The following is a 19,158-nucleotide window of genomic DNA, read 5'->3' as shown; positions in this document are numbered from 1 at the left end:
GGCCTGACCTATTCTCGGCTTTGTTGTCTCCCGGTGTCAGTGTCATCCATTTTTCACTCTGATTAAAGGAAGACATACATTGCGTTAGATGGTAATATTTCTTTTTTCAGTTGCCCTTATCTACATGTCACTTGTAGTTTCTGCTAAGTCTACTGTACTTTGGACTGTTTTTGTCTCTCCCACGATACAAACTTTTTTCTTTGATCGAAAACCTCTCTCTTGGCATAAACCCATAGTAGTCCTCCAGGGGGCTTCTGCTCATCACAATGTTTATTTTCTGTGACAGTTCCAAGAATCAATGGGCACCCCAAGGTGGAGCGTCTACGGGAGGCTGGAGGATATGACAGCACGTCCACCGTGATGAGCAGTGAGCTGGAGTCCAGCAGTTTTGTGGACTCTGATGAAGACAACACAAGCAGGTATGTACCAGGGACCCTTACATAGGGCTTTGCTAGATTAAAGTAAAGCAACAGAGACACCAAATATGGCATAAAAAAAAAAATATATATATATATATATATATATATACACAAGAATTTATACGTATCTACGGTATATTATTAACAAAACCCGGTGCTCTGTGAAAAAAAGTGGAAACCACTCAAAGTGTACGAGCTGACCAAACAACTGAAACCACGGGATAGCCAAAGGATTCAATTCAGGAAATTAGGTAATTAATATTTTTATTAAATAATAGCGGCAAAGAAAAGAATTACATAAAAACAATGTACGCGTATTTCCGACAAAGATATATAAAAGCCATATTGGAAAAGGCGGACCCTAAAAATATATATACGTGAAAAATATATAATAAACCTCAAAGTACAAGAAAAAAAAAAGAAATAAAAAATATAAATACGTGCAAATGACAAGGAATATTTAGAATAAAATTTAACGCACAAAAAGTGCATGTGCAGTATATATGAAAAATCATGAAATGTGCATGATGAATAAAATATAAATACAATTGAAACTGAATCCAAAGCATATATAAAGTGCTAGGAGGACCCTTTAAGGGTCGCTGGGTCCCGTAACCACACGCACCCCAAAAGGTACTGCACAGGCACTTTTTATGCGATTAAATTTAGTCTAAATATTCCTTGTCATTTGCACGTATTTAGATTTTTTATTTTTTATCATTTTTTAAATTTTTTTTCTTATACTTTGAGGTTTATTATATATTTTTCATGCATATAATTTTAGGGTCCACCTTTTCCAAAATGGCTTTTTTTATATATCTTTGTCCTAAATACGTGCATTTTGTTTTTATGTAATTCTTTTCTTTGCCACTATTATTTAACAAAAATATTTATTACCTAAATTCCTGTCTGGAATTTTTTTGGCTATCCTGTGGTTTCAGTTGTTTGGTCATCTCATAGAGCTTTGCTAGGAAAGAAAATTGTGACGTTTTTTCATTTTGCCAATTTTAGTAGTACTTATTCTGAGAGAGAATTGACTGTGTTCTAGAGCTCTTAATCAAGTGTGCCAGTGTTCAAGAACTCATAGATGTCTCATGTCCCAGTATTCATGAACTCCTAGCCATCACTGAGCCAGTGTTCTAAGATTTCTAGAAAACTAGATTTCTAGATGTACAAGTGTAGGGAGGAGGATCCCCACAAAGTGTCCGGGCCGGAACCAAGGGGGCCGCCATCTTAGTTCCTAAGGTTCAAGAACCGGAGGAGAGTGGACTGTTGAGAGTGACAGGACAGCAAGGGGAGCGGCGAGTATAAAAGGGACAGGGAGCGCGCAGAGGAGTGAGTTGGTGATATGTCAGACACAGAGCAGGAGACGGAGGGGGCGTGAGAGAACGGGAAGGACACTGACAGTTGAGAGAAGAGACCAGCAGCAGAGGGTAGATACAAAGTGGCCCCCAAGAGAGAGGCGCCGAGCTTACCGACAGGGGACTGCCTCTTCACCCCAATCCCGGGTTACGATCTGCCCCCGGTCATCCTCGGCCGTTACCGCTGAGCTCGAGCCCTCTGCGGCCTGTCCGCTCCCTTTACGGCTGCTGCCATCCCTCTTCAGCCCGCTTCTGTGGCCTGCCCGCTGCCACCCGCGGACGCTGCCGTTTCACTTCAGCCCGTGGTTGCGGCCTGTCTATCACCGCTCACAGCCACCTTCACCCTGCTGCAGTCGGCAGTTGGGGCCTGTTCCTCGTCAACAGAGACACTCTGCACACAGCCTCAGGCTGTGCGCGTGGCCAGTAAACCGCCACTCTTGAGGACTGCGACACAACCCTGCTTGGGGACAGGAGTCCCATTGAACTCGCTAACAAGCGCAACCCCGCTGTTACAACAGGGGGTCACTTCATCTCAGGACTCCATCAGGGCCTGTTGTGCCCCAACTCCTCCTGGGTGCTGGAACGCCCGAAGATTACTCCAAACCTTCAGCAGCTGGGCCCAGTGGCTGCGACACCAAGGCAGCCTCATCAAAGACGCCACAGCAGCCTTATCAAAGACGCCAAAGCAGCTTCATCAGCAACACAGCTTCCACAGAGCCGCCGAGGGATGTCAGGACGGATAAGTGACATTATAGAGTATAAGGACCCAAGTAGTGTTTGGTTGTACTGAGTCCCTGCGAGGACAACTGTTGTTACCCTTTTTTGGTTGCTTAGTATAGCCCTAACGGCTTGAAATTATAAAAAATTGCTTTTCAAAGTTCAACCAGTCTCGCATCTCGTCACTGCATCCTGCGAACCTGCTGTTACCTACACATGCACCAGTTTTCTAGAACTCTCAGACATCAATGTATTGATGGTCTAGAACTCCTCGATGACAATATTCTGGAGTTCGAGGGTTCTTTGCATTCTTTGTGCAGGTGTTGTTGAACCCTTGTAGGACTACACTTACCACGCGTTGGACCTCAACATGAAAATCTATTACATTTTTTTTAATTCTAGGATATCAACAGTGTACACATTTTTTAAGACCCAAAGTGTCATTTTTCTAATTGGAATATTTTACTCTCATTTTTTTCTGTGGCGGATGCAGAATTTCATAGTCTTGACTTGACTTGCCTGCACACCGAAAGGCATCGAGCCAATCTTCTTGAACCTAGGCTCTCAACTGGAGTTGAGCAAAACATTTGCTGGATCCTGGTGCAGTGGCCACGTTGATAGTCTGTGGCTGCTAGACCAGAGCTGTGCAAACATCCTCCTAGTTGCTGGCATCTCCAGCGCCTGATCAGTAGGCCTAGTAAGATGTCATACGTGCGTCTTTCTGGAATGCCAGGTCTACAAATGTACATATATACTACTACATACCATGTATCTGGGACGTACTCGCACTGTATTCATACTCTACTTAGCAGCACTGTCTATGATCATATCTTTGGGGGTACTTTGATGAAACTTGCATGAGTTGAGGTACTTTAAGAATTGCTAAAGTTCTTGGATATGGAATGGTAGAAGTATTAGGCTGGGGGTTCATGGTGACACTAGTGACCCTACAGCAAGTCTCAGATCAAAAACATTTGTGTGACTGTCACACAACAAATTTGGAGCTGCGATTTTGCTGCGCCACCTATGTAAGCATAGCCTTTAAGTGGATGTCCTCTACTAAACAACCCCTTTTTAGTAGCTTCACTGGACAACATCTTCAAGAGATTTTGACTTGTAGAGGTGAAATTAGGATTTTGATATGTTTTTCCGAGAACAAGTCACATAAATGTTTGTTAAACTGTTCAAAACGGTTTAGTTTGTTAGTGAAAAACCACATCCATATTTTATTATAGAAAAACAAGACATATTAAGCCTATATCTTATTACTTGTTTCATTATCTACGCCTGACATAAAAGTAGAACATTTCTAACAAGTCTTCACGACAAGCCAAAACTTGATAAGATTTCACCATACAGTTAGACTCTACTTGCCATGGTGGCTGTGGTCAAGGTGTGTCTCCTCTCCAGCAGATGCCTCCTTGTCATCACATCTCTTCTTTCCGCTTGTGATCTGGCATGCTTAGTACCCAGAGATCAAGACACTTCCCCGGGGCTTGAATCCTGCAGGCTCTGACATGGGAGGGATGTATGTGAGATGACACTAGGTTTGTTTTGGAGGTTTGAGTTTAGAAATTGAGAGACTGGTTACAATTGATGGGTTGATGTAAATCCTCGTAGACAGAGCAGTGTTAAAGTGGAGATCACAGCTGTCATCACACAGGAAGAGCATGCCACAATGAGGAAAAATAAAGAATGGACGAGACCTTTTGAGTCCTGACAAGAAATGTTGAAATCTTTGGTAACAAGTAAGAGCCCACAAAAATTTGACATGTAGACAATGACACTGGTCTGCTCCAAAATCTCAAGTAGGGCCTCGAACTATCACGAGTCTTTGATAGTAGTGGTCTTCTTATATAGGCCAACAGAGCTTATAGTCGCTGTAGGTGTCAGAGTCCTGTCATGACTGCAGCTCCAACTCCCACCTTACACCTCTGCATTCAGGATTAAATCTCTGCATTCAGGATTAAATCTAGGACATTATATAACGCCCAGTGCAAATATTTCTCAGTACCTATTTTTTACACAGAAGTTCTGTAAGCAAGTTACCTTTGTGTGCCTCCCAGGTTACTTGTCACAGAGATTGCCACTATACAGTGCCTCATTTGCCCCAAAATTGAATGCCATGTTCACAACCCCCCCCATTTACTTCCTCTGATACCCACAGAGATCCTGTATCATCTAGAACACTGCTTGCACTTACCACATCTGCTGGGCTCTTTTACACTATGAGGTTCACAGGTATGAGGGCATCATATGAGGGCCTGGTCCAGTTTTCTTTTGCCCTGTGACTAAATTTGCCCAATTACTGGTTTGGGGTTGAAGATCCAACCAAAAATGGATGACCTGGTGGTCCTTTTTCTATGTGAGGCAAGCTGTACAATTCCACTCCGTACACTACATCCAACTGCCACAGGAGCTGATAAGAGCTGATCGGTGGAGGTGCTGGATGTCGCACCTCTACCAATCTGATATTGATGACCTATCCTATAAAAAGGTCTTCAATATCAAACGTTGTGGACAACCCCTTTGAAGGATTATTCGCAACGTTACAGGTTAAATAATAATAATAATAATCTTTATTTTTATATAGCGCTAACATATTCCGCAGCGCTTTACAGTTTGCACATATTTTCATCACTGTCCCTGATGGGGCTCACAATCTAAATTCCCTATCAGTATGTCTTTCGAGTGTGGGAGGAAACCGGAGTGCCCGGAGGAAACCCACGCAAACACGGGGAGAACATACAAACTCCTTGCAGATGTTGTCCTTGGTGGGAATCGAACCCAGGACTAACCACCGTGCCCCCCTCCTGCGGCAAATTGTTAGAGCGAGATTAGCTTGCTGGATATTTTGGTCACATGGTGTCAGTGGTGGGATAACTAAGATAAGCCCCACTGTGCCTGTGATAGCCGTGTACCGGCAGTGTGTCGCGTCCCTCCGTCCGCTGATACACCCGTGCCAGTGGTGGGATTGTGACATATTGGTGACACAGGGTCCGCTGTCCGCGTCGCGTTTTGGTGGCAGCGGGACCCCCGTTCGTCACATATTGGTGAACAGCGGTGGCCTGTTCGTCACATATAGGTTACTTACCCAGTTCCAAGATAGAAGATAACTTGCTGGTTAGTGGGGCTCCGACTGCTGGGACCCCACCAAGGCTGCGACTGCTGGGACCCCACCAATTTCCAAAATTGCAATTTTTAATTGCACTTTTGGAATGGAGGGGTAAACACGCATGAATGAAACTGCTGGAGACAGTCTGTATTAAAGCTGAGTGCAGCCATAGAGTGCACGTGTACGGCTTCCCCTCCCACACAACTTGTATGTCATGTCACAATGCCGCCTGCAAAATTACATTTTCTCTTGAAATTAATGCTGATTATAATTAACTTGCTGACCTGAAGGCATGATCAATTTTGCACATTTCCAAACATCATTGAGAATGACAAAGTGCAATTTTGCAAACTACGCCATAAGGAAACGCCTTCGTAAAGGTTCATGTTAGTGTAAAACAACAAGCAATATCACCTTTGTCTTCCCTGTGTGATATTGTGTCTGTATCTCACCAGCATTTAGCCTTCTTTTCCCAAGAATGAAATCATTGCTGCTGGCGATGTAGAAATATCTGTCATCCTGAGAGCAGATTAATTACCAGAGGAATTTCACGGGTACAGATCTTGGACACGCAGGGCTAAAGATGAAAGACTTCTGCAAACACATCTACCCAGCAATGAGCCGCTACATTGTCCAAGGAGAATTTTCACCATAAACATGAATAAACCACATCTGTCAGGAATGAATATTTAATGGAACAGCAATGATTATTTATATATATACATGCCTAGCTATAGGGGGTACAGAGGTAGCAGATGCACACAGGCTATGGTTATCTGAGGCACCCAAAGGCCTCGCTGCCACATAAAATGACCCTAGTATTATATATCTACTGATAGCCAATGCAGTGATTGACAAAAATGACAAATTACTTTACGAAAATTACATTTTCAGCCCCAATAAAAATCAATCCACACTGCCAGCCACAAGATGTCTCCCTTTTGTCTAGTTTGATGTCCACTGCCTGTTGTCAAGTGTAATCCGTCCTTAACAGCAGAGATGCCGAGATGGATTACATAAATTGTGGCAGGTCTTTATGTCTTTGCTCCTGCTCTCCTAGAGGTGTAAAAGAAAGGCAGGCTTCCAGTTCATGGAACGCAAACCACTGGACAAAGGCAATACATTCTGGAAGGTAAGATAAATGAGTTCCAGCACCTATAATACTGATGAAATGCTGATGTAGAGGAACTGTCGACTCTATATGTCTCTCTATGTCACAAAAATGAACTTGCCTCCCAGAAAATAGTATCATTATTAGAATCGTAAGATTCGAGCTACATACAACTTGATGCGTATTGTATAGGTGCAGACAGCCGTGTATTCTCCTGAGAGAATTGGGATTATTATGCAAACCACACTCTGATGAAACTCTGTTCAGAGTGTGATCCGATTCTCCGGAATAAAGAGAAGATGGAGAAAATTTTTTTCCATCTTCTCCATTCTGATTCTGTGGAAATCAGACTCCACTCAGATATCATGTGAGTGCAGCCCGATGTTTTCCACTGACATGCTAACTTGCCTGGCTGAGTCCGATCCGAATATCAAACTCGGACATGCAGCGATTTTTTTTTTTTTGCCACGGACTGTCTCTGTGCAAGGAAAAAAATCGGACATGTGCATAATGTAATATTTTTAGACCTTCTGTGACTATAGGCCAATGCTCTGTGGGTCAATAAATATGCGACCTATGGAGATTCGAGTTTAAGTTCTCAGTAATTCTGCTTCTAATGTAGTCACAATGTATGTGAACCTGTTCTGTATTTTATAGGCTAAGCAGCTCCACCGAGCAGAGCACATCCTCAAGACTTATACGGAAGCACAAACGAAGGCGGCGGAAGCAGAAAATGAGGCAAATCGATAGGGTGAGTTGAGCATTGTTACCAGCATTGATTTTGGCTGTATAGGGAGGTTTAAGTCTCACCTCCATTCCTTCCGGGGAACGCCAACAACAACAATCACCCCCTGTCTTGGGTGAACCGCACTCCTTTTTGGGATGTACTCAGATATGCTGAGATTGTGAAATCACAACAGTCCCAGGAGATTTAGGACTGTTGGCAACTTTGATAGTGCAGGCTTTGGAAATAGCTATATGTTTTGCTCTCAGAACTAAGAGCTTCAACCTATTGCTCCGTACCATCCTGATATCCTGTGGCGATATATACACCGTATATACTTGTGTATAAGACGACCCGTGTATAAGACGACCCCCCCTAATTTTGCCACAAAAAACTGGGAAAATTTATTAACTTGCGTATAAGCCTAGGGTTAATGGTGGTCCAAGAAGATGTTCCATAGATACCCCCCATATGCTGCTGTAAAAGGGATAATACTGTCCCATAAGATGCTCCATAAATACCCCCCATATGCTGCTGCACAAGGGTTAATGCTGCACCATAAGATGCTCCATAAATACCCCCCATAATATGCTGCTGCACAAGGGTTAATGCTGCCTCATAAGATGCTCCATAAATACTCTCCCATATGCTGCTGCACAAGGGTTAATGCTGCCCCATAAGATGCTCCATAAATACCCCCCATAATATGCTGCTGCACACGGGTTAATGCTGCCCCATAAGATGCTCCATAAATACGCCCCATATGCTGCTGCACAAGGGTTAATGCTGCCCCAAAAGATACTCCATAAATACCCCTTATTTGCTGCTGCCGCTGCTGCTGCAATTACAAAAGAAAAAATGACATACTCACCTCTCCGTCGCTGGGGGGCCAGGTGCCGGTGTCCTGAGCCCCCGGCACCGGCGATATTTACCAGTTCCAGTTCCATCGCCGTCCACCGCTGTGTCTCCTGGGTCTCTGCGGTGACGTTCATTCATCAGAGGTCGCGCACTGACTACGTCATCGCGCCCTCTGACCTGAATGTCACAGCAGGAGGACCCCAAGACACAGCGGTGTTTGGCGATGGAACGTGGACAGGTGAATATTGCTCTGCCCCGTGATACTCACCCCCTCCTGGCACACGGTCTTCTCTGCAGCCCCTGCTTCTCCATCGGTCGTCTGCTTCCTGCATTCAGCGGTCACGTGGTACCGCTCATTAAACTCATAAATATGCGCATATTCATGAGTTTAATGAGTGGTATCACGTGACCGCTGAATGCAGGAAGCAGACCACCAGGAAGAAGCAGGGGCTGCAGAGACCGCGTCAGGAGGAGTGAGTATTGTCTCTGACACCCCCGCTCCCCCTTCCCCGCCCACCTCCGATATATGACTCAGGTATAAGCTGAGAGGGGGAGTTTCAGTCCAAAAAAATGGGCTGAAAATCTCGGCTTATACACGAGTATATACGGTGTGTGTGTGTGTGTATATATATATATATTATAGGCTGAATGTGGGCTCTGTGTGTATCCAGGGTGCTGCTGTCTTCACTTAGTGTTATGTATCTGTACAGCTACAGGAATCCACTTACCGTATTTCCTCTCTCTAGGCTTTCCTCCTTGTTTGTAGCCTGTTTTCTCTGCTCTTGATAAATCTTTAGATACGCTTTCCCCTCTCTTCACTGTAAAATCGTATTCATTACTCTCCTTGCTGCAATCTCTAACACTAAGAGAAGGGAGGTGAGAGTAGAGAGATCCATCACAGCCACCAGACCTGATCAGAAGCTCAGATGGATTTGTAATATTTATGCCGATCAATCAGCTAGATAAAGGACTGTAAAGACTCTCTGCAGCAGCAAAATGTTAGAATATTTTTAATAAAGACAATTTAAAAAGTTGTTTAAGGTTTCATTTAGGAACCAAATAAACCAAAAAATGTGTTTGATCATGTACATAGCCTATAAAGATGTTATTAGCAAAGAGTAAATTTTGCTTCTTATTCAATATTGTGTTTTCCTCCACAGTCCTCATCATTCAGCAGCATCACAGATTCAACAATGTCACTAAATATCATCACAGTCACACTAAATATGGGTAAGTGGCAGCACTCTGAAACTTGACATAGGACAACCCCCCCCCCCACAAGCCATCTATATAAACATGTAGGTCATAGGAGGCTCAATAAAATCATACCTTGATATATGCGATCTGATGTCTTATTCCAGAGAAATCCACATTTTTCTTAATATGTAGATTAAATGTTATGATCTATGGGCCGGACATAGATCTCACTGACATTCTGCTTCCAGAGCTTATTTTATATGTGTGGATGTGAATCCAGCTCTGGAATGAGGTAAAAGACTTGCTAGAAAGCTCAGCATGATCTTTCTATGTCTCCGTTTCCTCACTCTGCTTCAGGGGATTATGTTATGCAGGTTGTCCACACAACACATATTATATATTGTTTATTTAACTCTATCTTTCATTTTTAAGGTCCATGTGGATTTATGCATATATTATCTCTGGGTGATATATTTTTTGGATATATTGTACAACTCTCTGTGCATAGTATAGGGTTTTATGTGGGACTAGATTAATAATTTTTTATAGTGGTTCAGTAATTTTACGTGGTCCCTACAATGTTTTTATTCATTTATATTTGTTTTTTTTGTATTGTTATATTTATGTGTGCATTGCTTTTAATATTATCGTCACTCCATTTTTATATATTATTGGTCTTTTGCTATTATTCCCTTCTTAAGCCTTATCCAAGTTTTTGGGTTATTGTTTGTTTTGAGCTTGACAAATTGATGTGGCTCGTAAGTGGAGAAAGAGCAAATTATGCTGATAAGATGTATTACAAGGTTTCTTAAGTACTATTTATGTACATGTACTATTGACTTATGCAAAGTTTGATGACAGTATAGTTCCCTTTTAAGTTACTGACACCCAGATAATGGGAGCATGGTCTGTCAGTAGATCAGTCAGTAGACAGACTTCATACATAGTTTCCTCTGAATGCTGCCTGTACGGTATGTCTATTACTACAAGTAGAAGTGTCTTGGATCACCTAAGCCTTTGTCTACGAATGCTTTGCTATGCTTTTTTGTTACCAGAAAAATATAACTTCCTGGGGATCAGTATTGTGGGCCAGAGCAATGACCGTGGGGATGGAGGAATTTATATTGGATCCATTATGAAAGGTGGCGCAGTAGCAGCAGATGGACGTATAGAGCCTGGAGATATGCTCCTACAGGTGTAGTATATGACCATATTATATTATTATATGCCCCGATTTTCATTTTCTCTTGATTGTTGCTACATGAAGTTTAATACAGCCCCAAATCAAGGCTAATAGATAATACATATGATATATCTAATACTTAAAGAGGATAGGTCACTTGCCATAATTTGTTTCCCTGGCATAAAAGCCGCTGTTCTCCTCCGGCGTTGTTTTTACTTTGTTCCTGCGCCTCACCATTCCCAAGATATGACCCCCTCTTAATATAGACAACCGTACGCGGTTGTCAAGAAGACTGTCGTAAATAGTTGGGGACCACACCCACTTGGCTAACAAGGCCAGATTTAGAGAGGGCCATATCTCAGGAATGGAAAGTCACAGGATCAAAAGAAAAACAACACCAGATTTAGGACAATAGTAGCACATTCACCAGATTTAAAAGAAAAAAAATTACATATTCATAACAAGTGACAGGTCCTCTTTAAAAGATACGTCTAACCAGGCCACCAATGTACAATTCACATATAAATAATCTACGTAAAGTCAAATAATATCTTAAATATGTTATAATGATTGATTATTGTGCTGATTCTTAGCGTTAGGAGTATAGCGCGCAGCTGCAATCATAGTTCTGCCTTTTTCAGAGCTGAAATCTTGCCAGTAGCAACCAACAAAGTTGTCATCATGCTCATTACAAGACACAAATGTCAAATCGATGTTAACTCCTTTGCTGCACAGTTAATCCCTAGGAGACGATGAGGTCAAGAAAAATATATACTTCCCCCTCCAATGTATGCCCCCAACTTTATATGTCTCCAGTGTGCACGGCCGGATTTTAGGTTGCAGAGTTTAGGTTTAATGGTCCTTTGAACGTTAGACTGAAAAGCGATAGACTAGCCATTCCCTGCATGGTAACATTGACATTCAATTAGCCTTTACAAGGGAAATCGGAAAAAACCCAATGGTATATAGCGGACTGATCAAAGCTGCTAAGTCTTTGGTTGCTATTGGTTACAACAAGTCAGCGCCATAGACACCGCAGTGTTAATTAAGGCTGCCTTATGGTATTATTCCATCCTGAAAGACAAAAGTAGAAGTAACGCTACGGAAACAACAAGCAAGATGTGGGCCACTTATCACAAAGCCTCAGGAGTCATTTACAAGATTACTTGTGTTTCTTTGAGTTTGCAGCGATTACACAGGGGATGCTTTACTGCCATCACAGGCTCATGGCAGCTGCCTTTGATATTACTAAGCCTAATATATACTGGGAATTGTTTCCCTTTTTTTAACCTCCCCAATTTAAATGAAGAATGAGGAATAAACGTGTTTGTTGCATTTTAATATTCTTGGGAAAGGTGCCAGGCATACAAAATACAGGCAGCGTCATCTGAGCTTCTCTTTTTTAATGACATGGTTACAAGTGTAATCCATAATATTACGTTACGAATATTCATCTATTCTTTCAATTTTTCTTTACATTCGGAGTACTGCCTTTAGATTATCAAGTAGATGTGGGAACATTTCCATGAAGCTTTCACCCTTTATAGCAAAAAAATTATTTCTTTCTTCCTCCTTTCCTTCCTCTTCCATTTCCTTCCTTTCCCTTCCCTTTCCTTCTTTTTCTCCACCGCACTCTTTTCTTTCCCCCCCAGCAGGATACATGTTTTCTCTTCCTCCATTGAGCTGAAATCCGGGAAGAGATCGGAGAATTTCCTAAAGTGAGTGTCCCTCACTGCTGAGTATTTGGTGCAATGTAGCAGGAAGTGGGTCTCACCCTCCTGAGGGCACACTCAGTCCGTCCTGGTCTTGTAGCCCTGTCTGTGCCGGCCGACCTCAATGGCCAGATTGTGAGTACTTAGTCTATACCGGCAGGATCTGGCCGTCTCTGGGGTCCAGGAGTTTCTCCATATATGGAGCCAGTCTGTAGTCTCTCTGTAGACTCCGGTACATGGTCATTTTCTGTGAGGTGATGATAATGTTCCTCCTGTCACTGACATACCTCTTCTGGCCCTCATCTCCCACCTTCCTAATTCTGGCTTTTGTCAGGCTGCTGTGATTGGTGTTTTGGTCTGGTTGGGTCTGGGTGAGCTGGTCCAGGAGTCCTGGTTCTGGTGATGGGAGGGCTTTATGGTGATGGGAGCTTGGATTGCTACTATGTAGATGAGCATGGAATAACAGCGCCCTCCTCAGAACTACTAGGTGGAGAGGGAATCTGCCCAGCTCAGCCCATCAGGCACTGTTGGAGGTGCTCTGATGGACCTGGAGAAGGTGCTTACAGAATTCCAGTTGGAATATTTCTTTTGGGCTGGAATCCCACCTTGACCAGTCTGGGTATGTGTGAGGACCTCAGACTTTGCTGCCATACAGGAGGATTGGGGCTATGATGACATCGAAGATTTTTAGCAAGACTCTCACTGGTGACTTCAGATGGTAGCGTTTCCTTAGGATGGTAGAGAAGGGTTTTCAGACCTAGTCCTAAAGGGTCTCTATGGCATGTATGAAGCTTTCTGACTGGTGAATTTCCAGGCCCAGGAAGATGTATTTGTAAATTCCTGTAAGAGCGCAGTTGATTAGCACAAATATAGGGTGCTGGTCCGATCTTGGCTTTTTCCTCTGGAACACGATGTTGGTTTTCATTGGGGTGATTGGTAGTGCCCATGTGGAGCTGAATTTCTCCAAGATTTTCAGATTGTCTTGGAGGCTTTTATCGGTTGGTGACAGCAGCTGTAGGTCATCTGCATACATCAATAATTTCACCTGGGAGTCATAGAGGATGAGACCTGGTGCCTCAGAGGATTCCAGAGTAGTGGCCAGCTCATGAATGTAGATGTTGAAGAGTGTAGGACTTGGGTTGCAGCTCTGTCTGACTCCGCGGCTCTGCTGGAATTCAGCCATTCTTTCACTGTTCACCCTCACGCTGCAGCGATTCTCGGTGTAGGAGCATTTGATGACATCATAGGTCTTTCCTCTTATTCCGCTCTCAAGCAGTTTCAGAAATAGTCCCAGGTGCAATATTGAGTCAAAGGCCTTTTTAAAGTCTACAAAACAGGCATATATCTTCCCATGCTTTGCGTTGGGGACGTGGCTGTGATTGAGGCTGTGCTGGTTGTAGTTGTGGTTGGTAGTGCGGTGGTTTGGCATGAACCCTGCTTGGCATTTGTTGAGGATGTTGCACTCTGTGAGGAAACTGAGGATCCTCTTGTTCAGGATGCTGTTGAACAGTTTTCCCAGGTTGCTGCTGACACATATGCCTCTGTAGTTGGCAGGGTCATACCTGTCCCCACTCTTGTGGATGTCAGTGAACAGTTTAACCATTGCTGCCTGTATTTCTGGTGGGCCACTGGCTTTTCTACACCTTATGGAACAGATTCGCTCTGTAACTTTCAGTAATGTGATTGGTGTATCCAGAGGGTTTTGGACATTTGTGACTTTTTCCTCCTTTGCCTTTAGTTTCGCCGTCATGTTTTTCTGTTATTGGTTTAGTCCTTCCTTAGGGAGGTCTCTGAAGTACTGGAGCCAGATGTTGCTGTTTTGGATATGGATGTTGGTTTTCTTGCTTTTTGTGCCCATGTGGTTCCATAGTTCCCAGAAAGAGTTGTCTTGGAGGGCGTCTTAGAGTTGACTAAGTTTGGTAGAGTTGTAACAATGCTTCTTCCTCCTGAGGATTGTTTTATACTGCCTTTGTATGGTGTCATAGGCATCCCTCAGACCCGGGTGTTTGGGGTCTCTGTGTTTCTTATTTGAGGCTGTGCTCAGGTTCTTCCATACGGCTTTGCATTTTCAGTCAAACCAACCATTGATCTGTTTTTCTTTTGGCCTCTTGTTGTTAACTTTTATAAGGTTGGACAATCTGGCCATGTTGTAGAATATACAATTGAGGTCTTTGGCAGCTTGACTCCATTCCTTCTGTTTAGGCTTGTACTCGTAGTTGTAGAAGTGGTGGAGCATCTCCAGTGTTTAAGATCTGCTTGGAACCTCTCTATATTTTATTGCCAACATCTTGGACCATTTATACGATGGAGGCAGGTTGAAGAGGCCGCTCGGCTGAAGTTTTTGTGTGGATGGTTTCTTAATAGATTTCATGTACAGAACAAGTTAGCTGTGATCTGACAGGTGGGTTTCTGGGGTGACTATAAAGGCGCCGATATTTGCCAGGTCCATATCTGTAATGGTGTAGTCTACTACACTCCTTCCTACATGGGAGTTTAGTGTACACCTTCCTAGAGAGTTTCCCTTGGTGTCGCCATTAGGAATATGAAGTCCTAAACTTCTTCATAAGTTCTGGAGCATTTTGCCACTTTTGTTGACTGTACTGTCATAGCTGTTTCTCTCCATGTGTACTGAGCCGTGATCATCAGTCTCGGCTACAAATATATACATGTTTCCATCCGTGGTCAAAAAGTATTTTTTATCTCCCTGTTCTCGCATTGATGTTTCCAAAGATGAGAACTTTGCACATAGCCTTGTAAGATCTCACATCTGACCGGTTTGAAGTAGGGTGACCTTGGTGGTGGTATATAGGTGACGCTGGCGCAGAAGTAGTCACCAGACTGAGAGGTGAGGATGGAGCTGCTGATTCTGATCCATATGTGGCTGTCTCCTCGCTTCACTGGTTTGATGTACTGATGGAGCTCTTCTTTATACCAGATCAATATTCCTCCTGAGCAGTGGCCCTGTTTAATCTATCTCATAATCTATCTATCTATCTATCTATCTATCTATCTATCTATCTATATTAGAAAAACAATCTATGCTTTTGAAAAAAGTCCAAATGGACTGAAACGTTGCATAGAGCAAATAAAGTCCTCACAATTTACAACTGGAATTTTGGAGTGCTACCTTCCTTTATTTTTTATTAACATCTATCTATCTATCTATCTATCTATGTTTCAGATTATTTGTCACTATTCAATTGTTGGGTGACCCTGGACCAGGGCTCCTTCCCTGTCCCTAACACTAGGGTGCTCTAGCTCGCCCTATTATCCAGGATACTTCTGAAGGTGAAGATGCCGGGGCCTCCACCCTTGCCTTCTCTCCTGAGTCCGCCCTCCGTCTGTTCCCTTCCCCCACATAGGGAAGAGGGGAGCTGATGTGCACCACAGTACACCAACCAAACAAACAAGGCAACACAAACAAGGGTCAACTGAAAATATCACGCATACAAATATTCACTCACATTTAACAGAGGAATGTATCGGGGAGTGGAGGATGGGGAAAAACTAAAGTAAGAAGAGGGAAGGGAATTGTCAAACTTACAAACCAAACAACAGTTACAGATAACTCCTTCTCATATAACCACCAAAAACACCTCTCCTCCAAGCCATGCAGCATAAGCTAGCACTGACAATATGTTTCCATCAGGACCCAGATCATATAGGGGATAGGATTGGCTAACCGTTCTCAGCTGAGAGCTCAGACTCCCAGAGCTCTCAACATGGCTAATTAACCCCTGTTCTGTCAAAATAAATTAACACCATTTAAAAAGAAGGTGAAGTGCTTATTTTCAGCGCAGGAGTAGGAGAAATCAGATGCTGTGGTCCTCTGGCTCCTCTCTGTTGTGGTAACCCCGTGACATTATCTCTTTATTTAATATTTATATCTCTCTATATTTTGGGGGATTTTGCAGGTCAATGATGTCAACTTTGAGAACATGAGCAATGATGATGCAGTCAGAGTTTTAAGGGAAATTGTATCCAAACCAGGGTAAGTAGCATGTGGACACGTTTATATAGTGTATGCCACCAGGTTTAGTTATGTAAACTGAGAGCAGCATGATGTAGGGGCAGAGACCCTGATTCCAGAGATGTGTCTCTTGCAGGGCTGACAGAAAACAGCTAGTCGCCTAGAGACAATCTCCTGCTGATAAAACACTGATATTATTGAAACTATACCAATCAGCCTACTAAGTGACACATCGCTGGCATGAAGGTTTCTCCCTCTACATTATGCTGTTCTCACTTTAAATAGCTAAAAACTGGTGACAGCTTCCTGTTAAACAGTACTCATATATTTAGCATGCTAGTTTATTCAATGGATTGGTTTCATTTAAATATTACCTATACCAAGGCACACTTGCTGAAATCTAAGCCCCACCCCTAATACAACCAAGATCGCCTAAAAATACTTGCATGTGGGCATGTTTATGCTAAGCCAGTCTCCACCATGGGATTATTGGCAAGAATGGAAAAAATTGTTGGGCAAATAATTTGTCAGTTGATTTAGATCATCCCCTTCATATCACTCATTCACGTTATCCTATAAATGGCTGCTATACGCCACAGGTATCACTCATACCCATAGGTCGGGAGCCCACAAATGCTCAATTCTGTATTATGGCTCTATGTAACCTCTTTGTTGTTCAGAGCCATATTACAGCACACATACAGTACATATTACAGCCACATTACGGAGAATATTTGCATATTGCTCTGCCGTACAGTGGCACCACTAGGCGGCGCTATAGTTCTTTAGTATTTGTCTCATTTTTTTCCAGACCAATTAGCCTTACTGTAGCAAAATGTTGGGACCCCACTCCAAGAAGCTACTTCACCATTCCCCGAGGTAAGCAATGTATGCAAGTTTGTGGCTTATATATATATTTTTTTAGACACATAGCATTTATCAACTCTTCACAGGAAATAATCCTGAGAATGGGGGGTCTGATATCCACCATGTGACTTGAACGGTCCTGCTAATGCCTGGTCACTGCCCCTTCACCCTTATACATTTACATGAGTGTTAATATGCATGGGTGACCACGGCTCCCTTAAAGAAGTTGTCCACTACTTGGACAACTTCTTCTCACTTGGCTCCCATAAAATGATAAAGCTTATGATTGCCTCAGATGCAGGCGCCGTTCCCCCGGTGTCGGCACTTGCGGTCCTGGGACTCTCGTACTGTTGTTGTGACATGTGACACTGGTGCCCAATCAGAGCTGGCGATATTGTCTCCGCCTCCTGTCGAATTGAGCAGGAAGAGGAAGTCCAAGATCAGCTGTTCCCGGACTTCCTCTTCATGATCGATTTGTCCGAAGGCGGAGACAGTGACTCCAGTGCTGATTGGACGCCGACATCACATGCCACAGCAACAGCATGGGAGCCCCGGGAGAGCGAATTCCAACATTGCTGGAAACGGAGCAGGCACGGGAGGTGAGTGTAAGCTTTATTATTTTACACTGGCGATCACAGGACCAGTAGGGACTTTTATGCAAAACTGTCTCCATGGTAACAGACTACAAATTCTCTGTAGTCTGAACTTGCAGTCAATTTTTTTTTTTAATCTGATTCCTTTTTTCTAATATACTTAATTAAGGTTTGCAATAAGTAGGTGATAGATCAAAGATCTGACTACACAGCGTTTATAGGAAATCTGTTATCTGACTCATTGGTCTGCATTGGAGCTGTAGACACAAAAATTGTAAGTAGGACATATTTAACGAGGTTGTCTGGGACTTTAACATTGATGGCCTATCCTTAGGATAGGTCATCAATATCTGATCGATAAGGGTGCAAAACCAATGCTAGCTCTGCAGAAGATAAAACAGCAATTTGGTCTGCAGCAACCAGCCCAGTAAGTGATACATGTTTGGAATCACGGTCTCTGTCCCTGCATTATGCTGCTCTCATATGGGGTGGCAAAAACCTGGTGACAGATTCCTTTTCATTAGTGCATGTTTCTTACACCCGACATTAAGACTAGTGTGTAAAATGCCAATCTAGATGACTTTGGGCTTACGTGTAGTTTCACTGATTAGCAATCAATAAGAAGCTCTATAAAGGGAAAACAAAGAGCATCTCAAGACAACTGATCTATATTCTCAGCTCTTGGAAGAGAATTGCCATGAGGATTTTAATTGACTGGAAATCACTCCATAAAGCTAAAACATCAGGTAGAAAACGGAGAAATGCAATCTGGCATAGTACAGATCTTACAATGTGAATTATTTTATCCTTCTCTCCTTTCATTGTGGTAACTTTCTCTTCTTTTTTTATTTCCCCCATGTCCAATTATAGCGGAACCCGTGAGACCAATAGACCCGGCTGCCTGGATCACTCATACCTCAGCCCTGACGGGAACATACCCCCGTTACGGTATGAGCCCCTCCATGAGTATCATCACATGCACCAGCTCCTCATTAACAAGCTCTTTACCCGAGTCGGAAAGTAAGTCACACTGCAGCCCCCGCATTGTGCGCAGGACTGATCCTGCTCTGGGGCAGCAGTGTAACCCAAACCCACAATCCCTCCAACCAGCCAAGCAGAAGGACGTGCTCGCTATCCTGCGTCCTGCCCGCCACTGCCAAGTAGATCATCTGACTGATAATGCTGCATAAAGTCCATTAGGGGCTACTGGAATGGTGGAGCGCAGAAGTGGGCTGCTGACTTCTGTTACTCTGAATAGGAACTACAAGACCAAGCATGCTCAGCCATAATGGGATATAAAGTTCCATAAACGTTTTAAAGTAGGGCTTGAT

The 19,158-nt window shown here is 43.2% G+C and overlaps 1 protein-coding gene across 3 annotated transcripts in view; it reads left to right on the top strand.

The window, feature by feature from the left end:
• DVL1 (dishevelled segment polarity protein 1) overlaps nucleotides 1-19,158 on the top strand; it is a 233,975-nt gene that overhangs the window by 195,197 nt on the left and 19,620 nt on the right. For 2 of the 3 annotated variants that reach the window (XM_073585432.1, XM_073585434.1), the window contains exons 5-11: nucleotides 287-419; nucleotides 7,381-7,474; nucleotides 9,466-9,535; nucleotides 10,558-10,697; nucleotides 16,312-16,388; nucleotides 17,179-17,246; nucleotides 18,698-18,847. In XM_073585432.1, the coding sequence (XP_073441533.1) occupies nucleotides 287-419; nucleotides 7,381-7,474; nucleotides 9,466-9,535; nucleotides 10,558-10,697; nucleotides 16,312-16,388; nucleotides 17,179-17,246; nucleotides 18,698-18,847 (732 nt within the window). The remainder of the gene's footprint in view (nucleotides 1-286; nucleotides 420-7,380; nucleotides 7,475-9,465; nucleotides 9,536-10,557; nucleotides 10,698-16,311; nucleotides 16,389-17,178; nucleotides 17,247-18,697; nucleotides 18,848-19,158) is intronic. The other variant, XM_073585433.1, reaches the window with a different exon arrangement.

Source organism: Dendrobates tinctorius, unplaced genomic scaffold (assembly GCF_039654945.1).
Source record: "Dendrobates tinctorius isolate UK_male_01 unplaced genomic scaffold, ASM3965494v1 ptg000086l, whole genome shotgun sequence".
Classification (NCBI taxonomy): Eukaryota; Metazoa; Chordata; class Amphibia; order Anura; family Dendrobatidae; genus Dendrobates; species Dendrobates tinctorius.
Note: the sequence above shows the minus strand (reverse complement) of the source record. Positions and strands in the feature narration are given on the sequence as shown.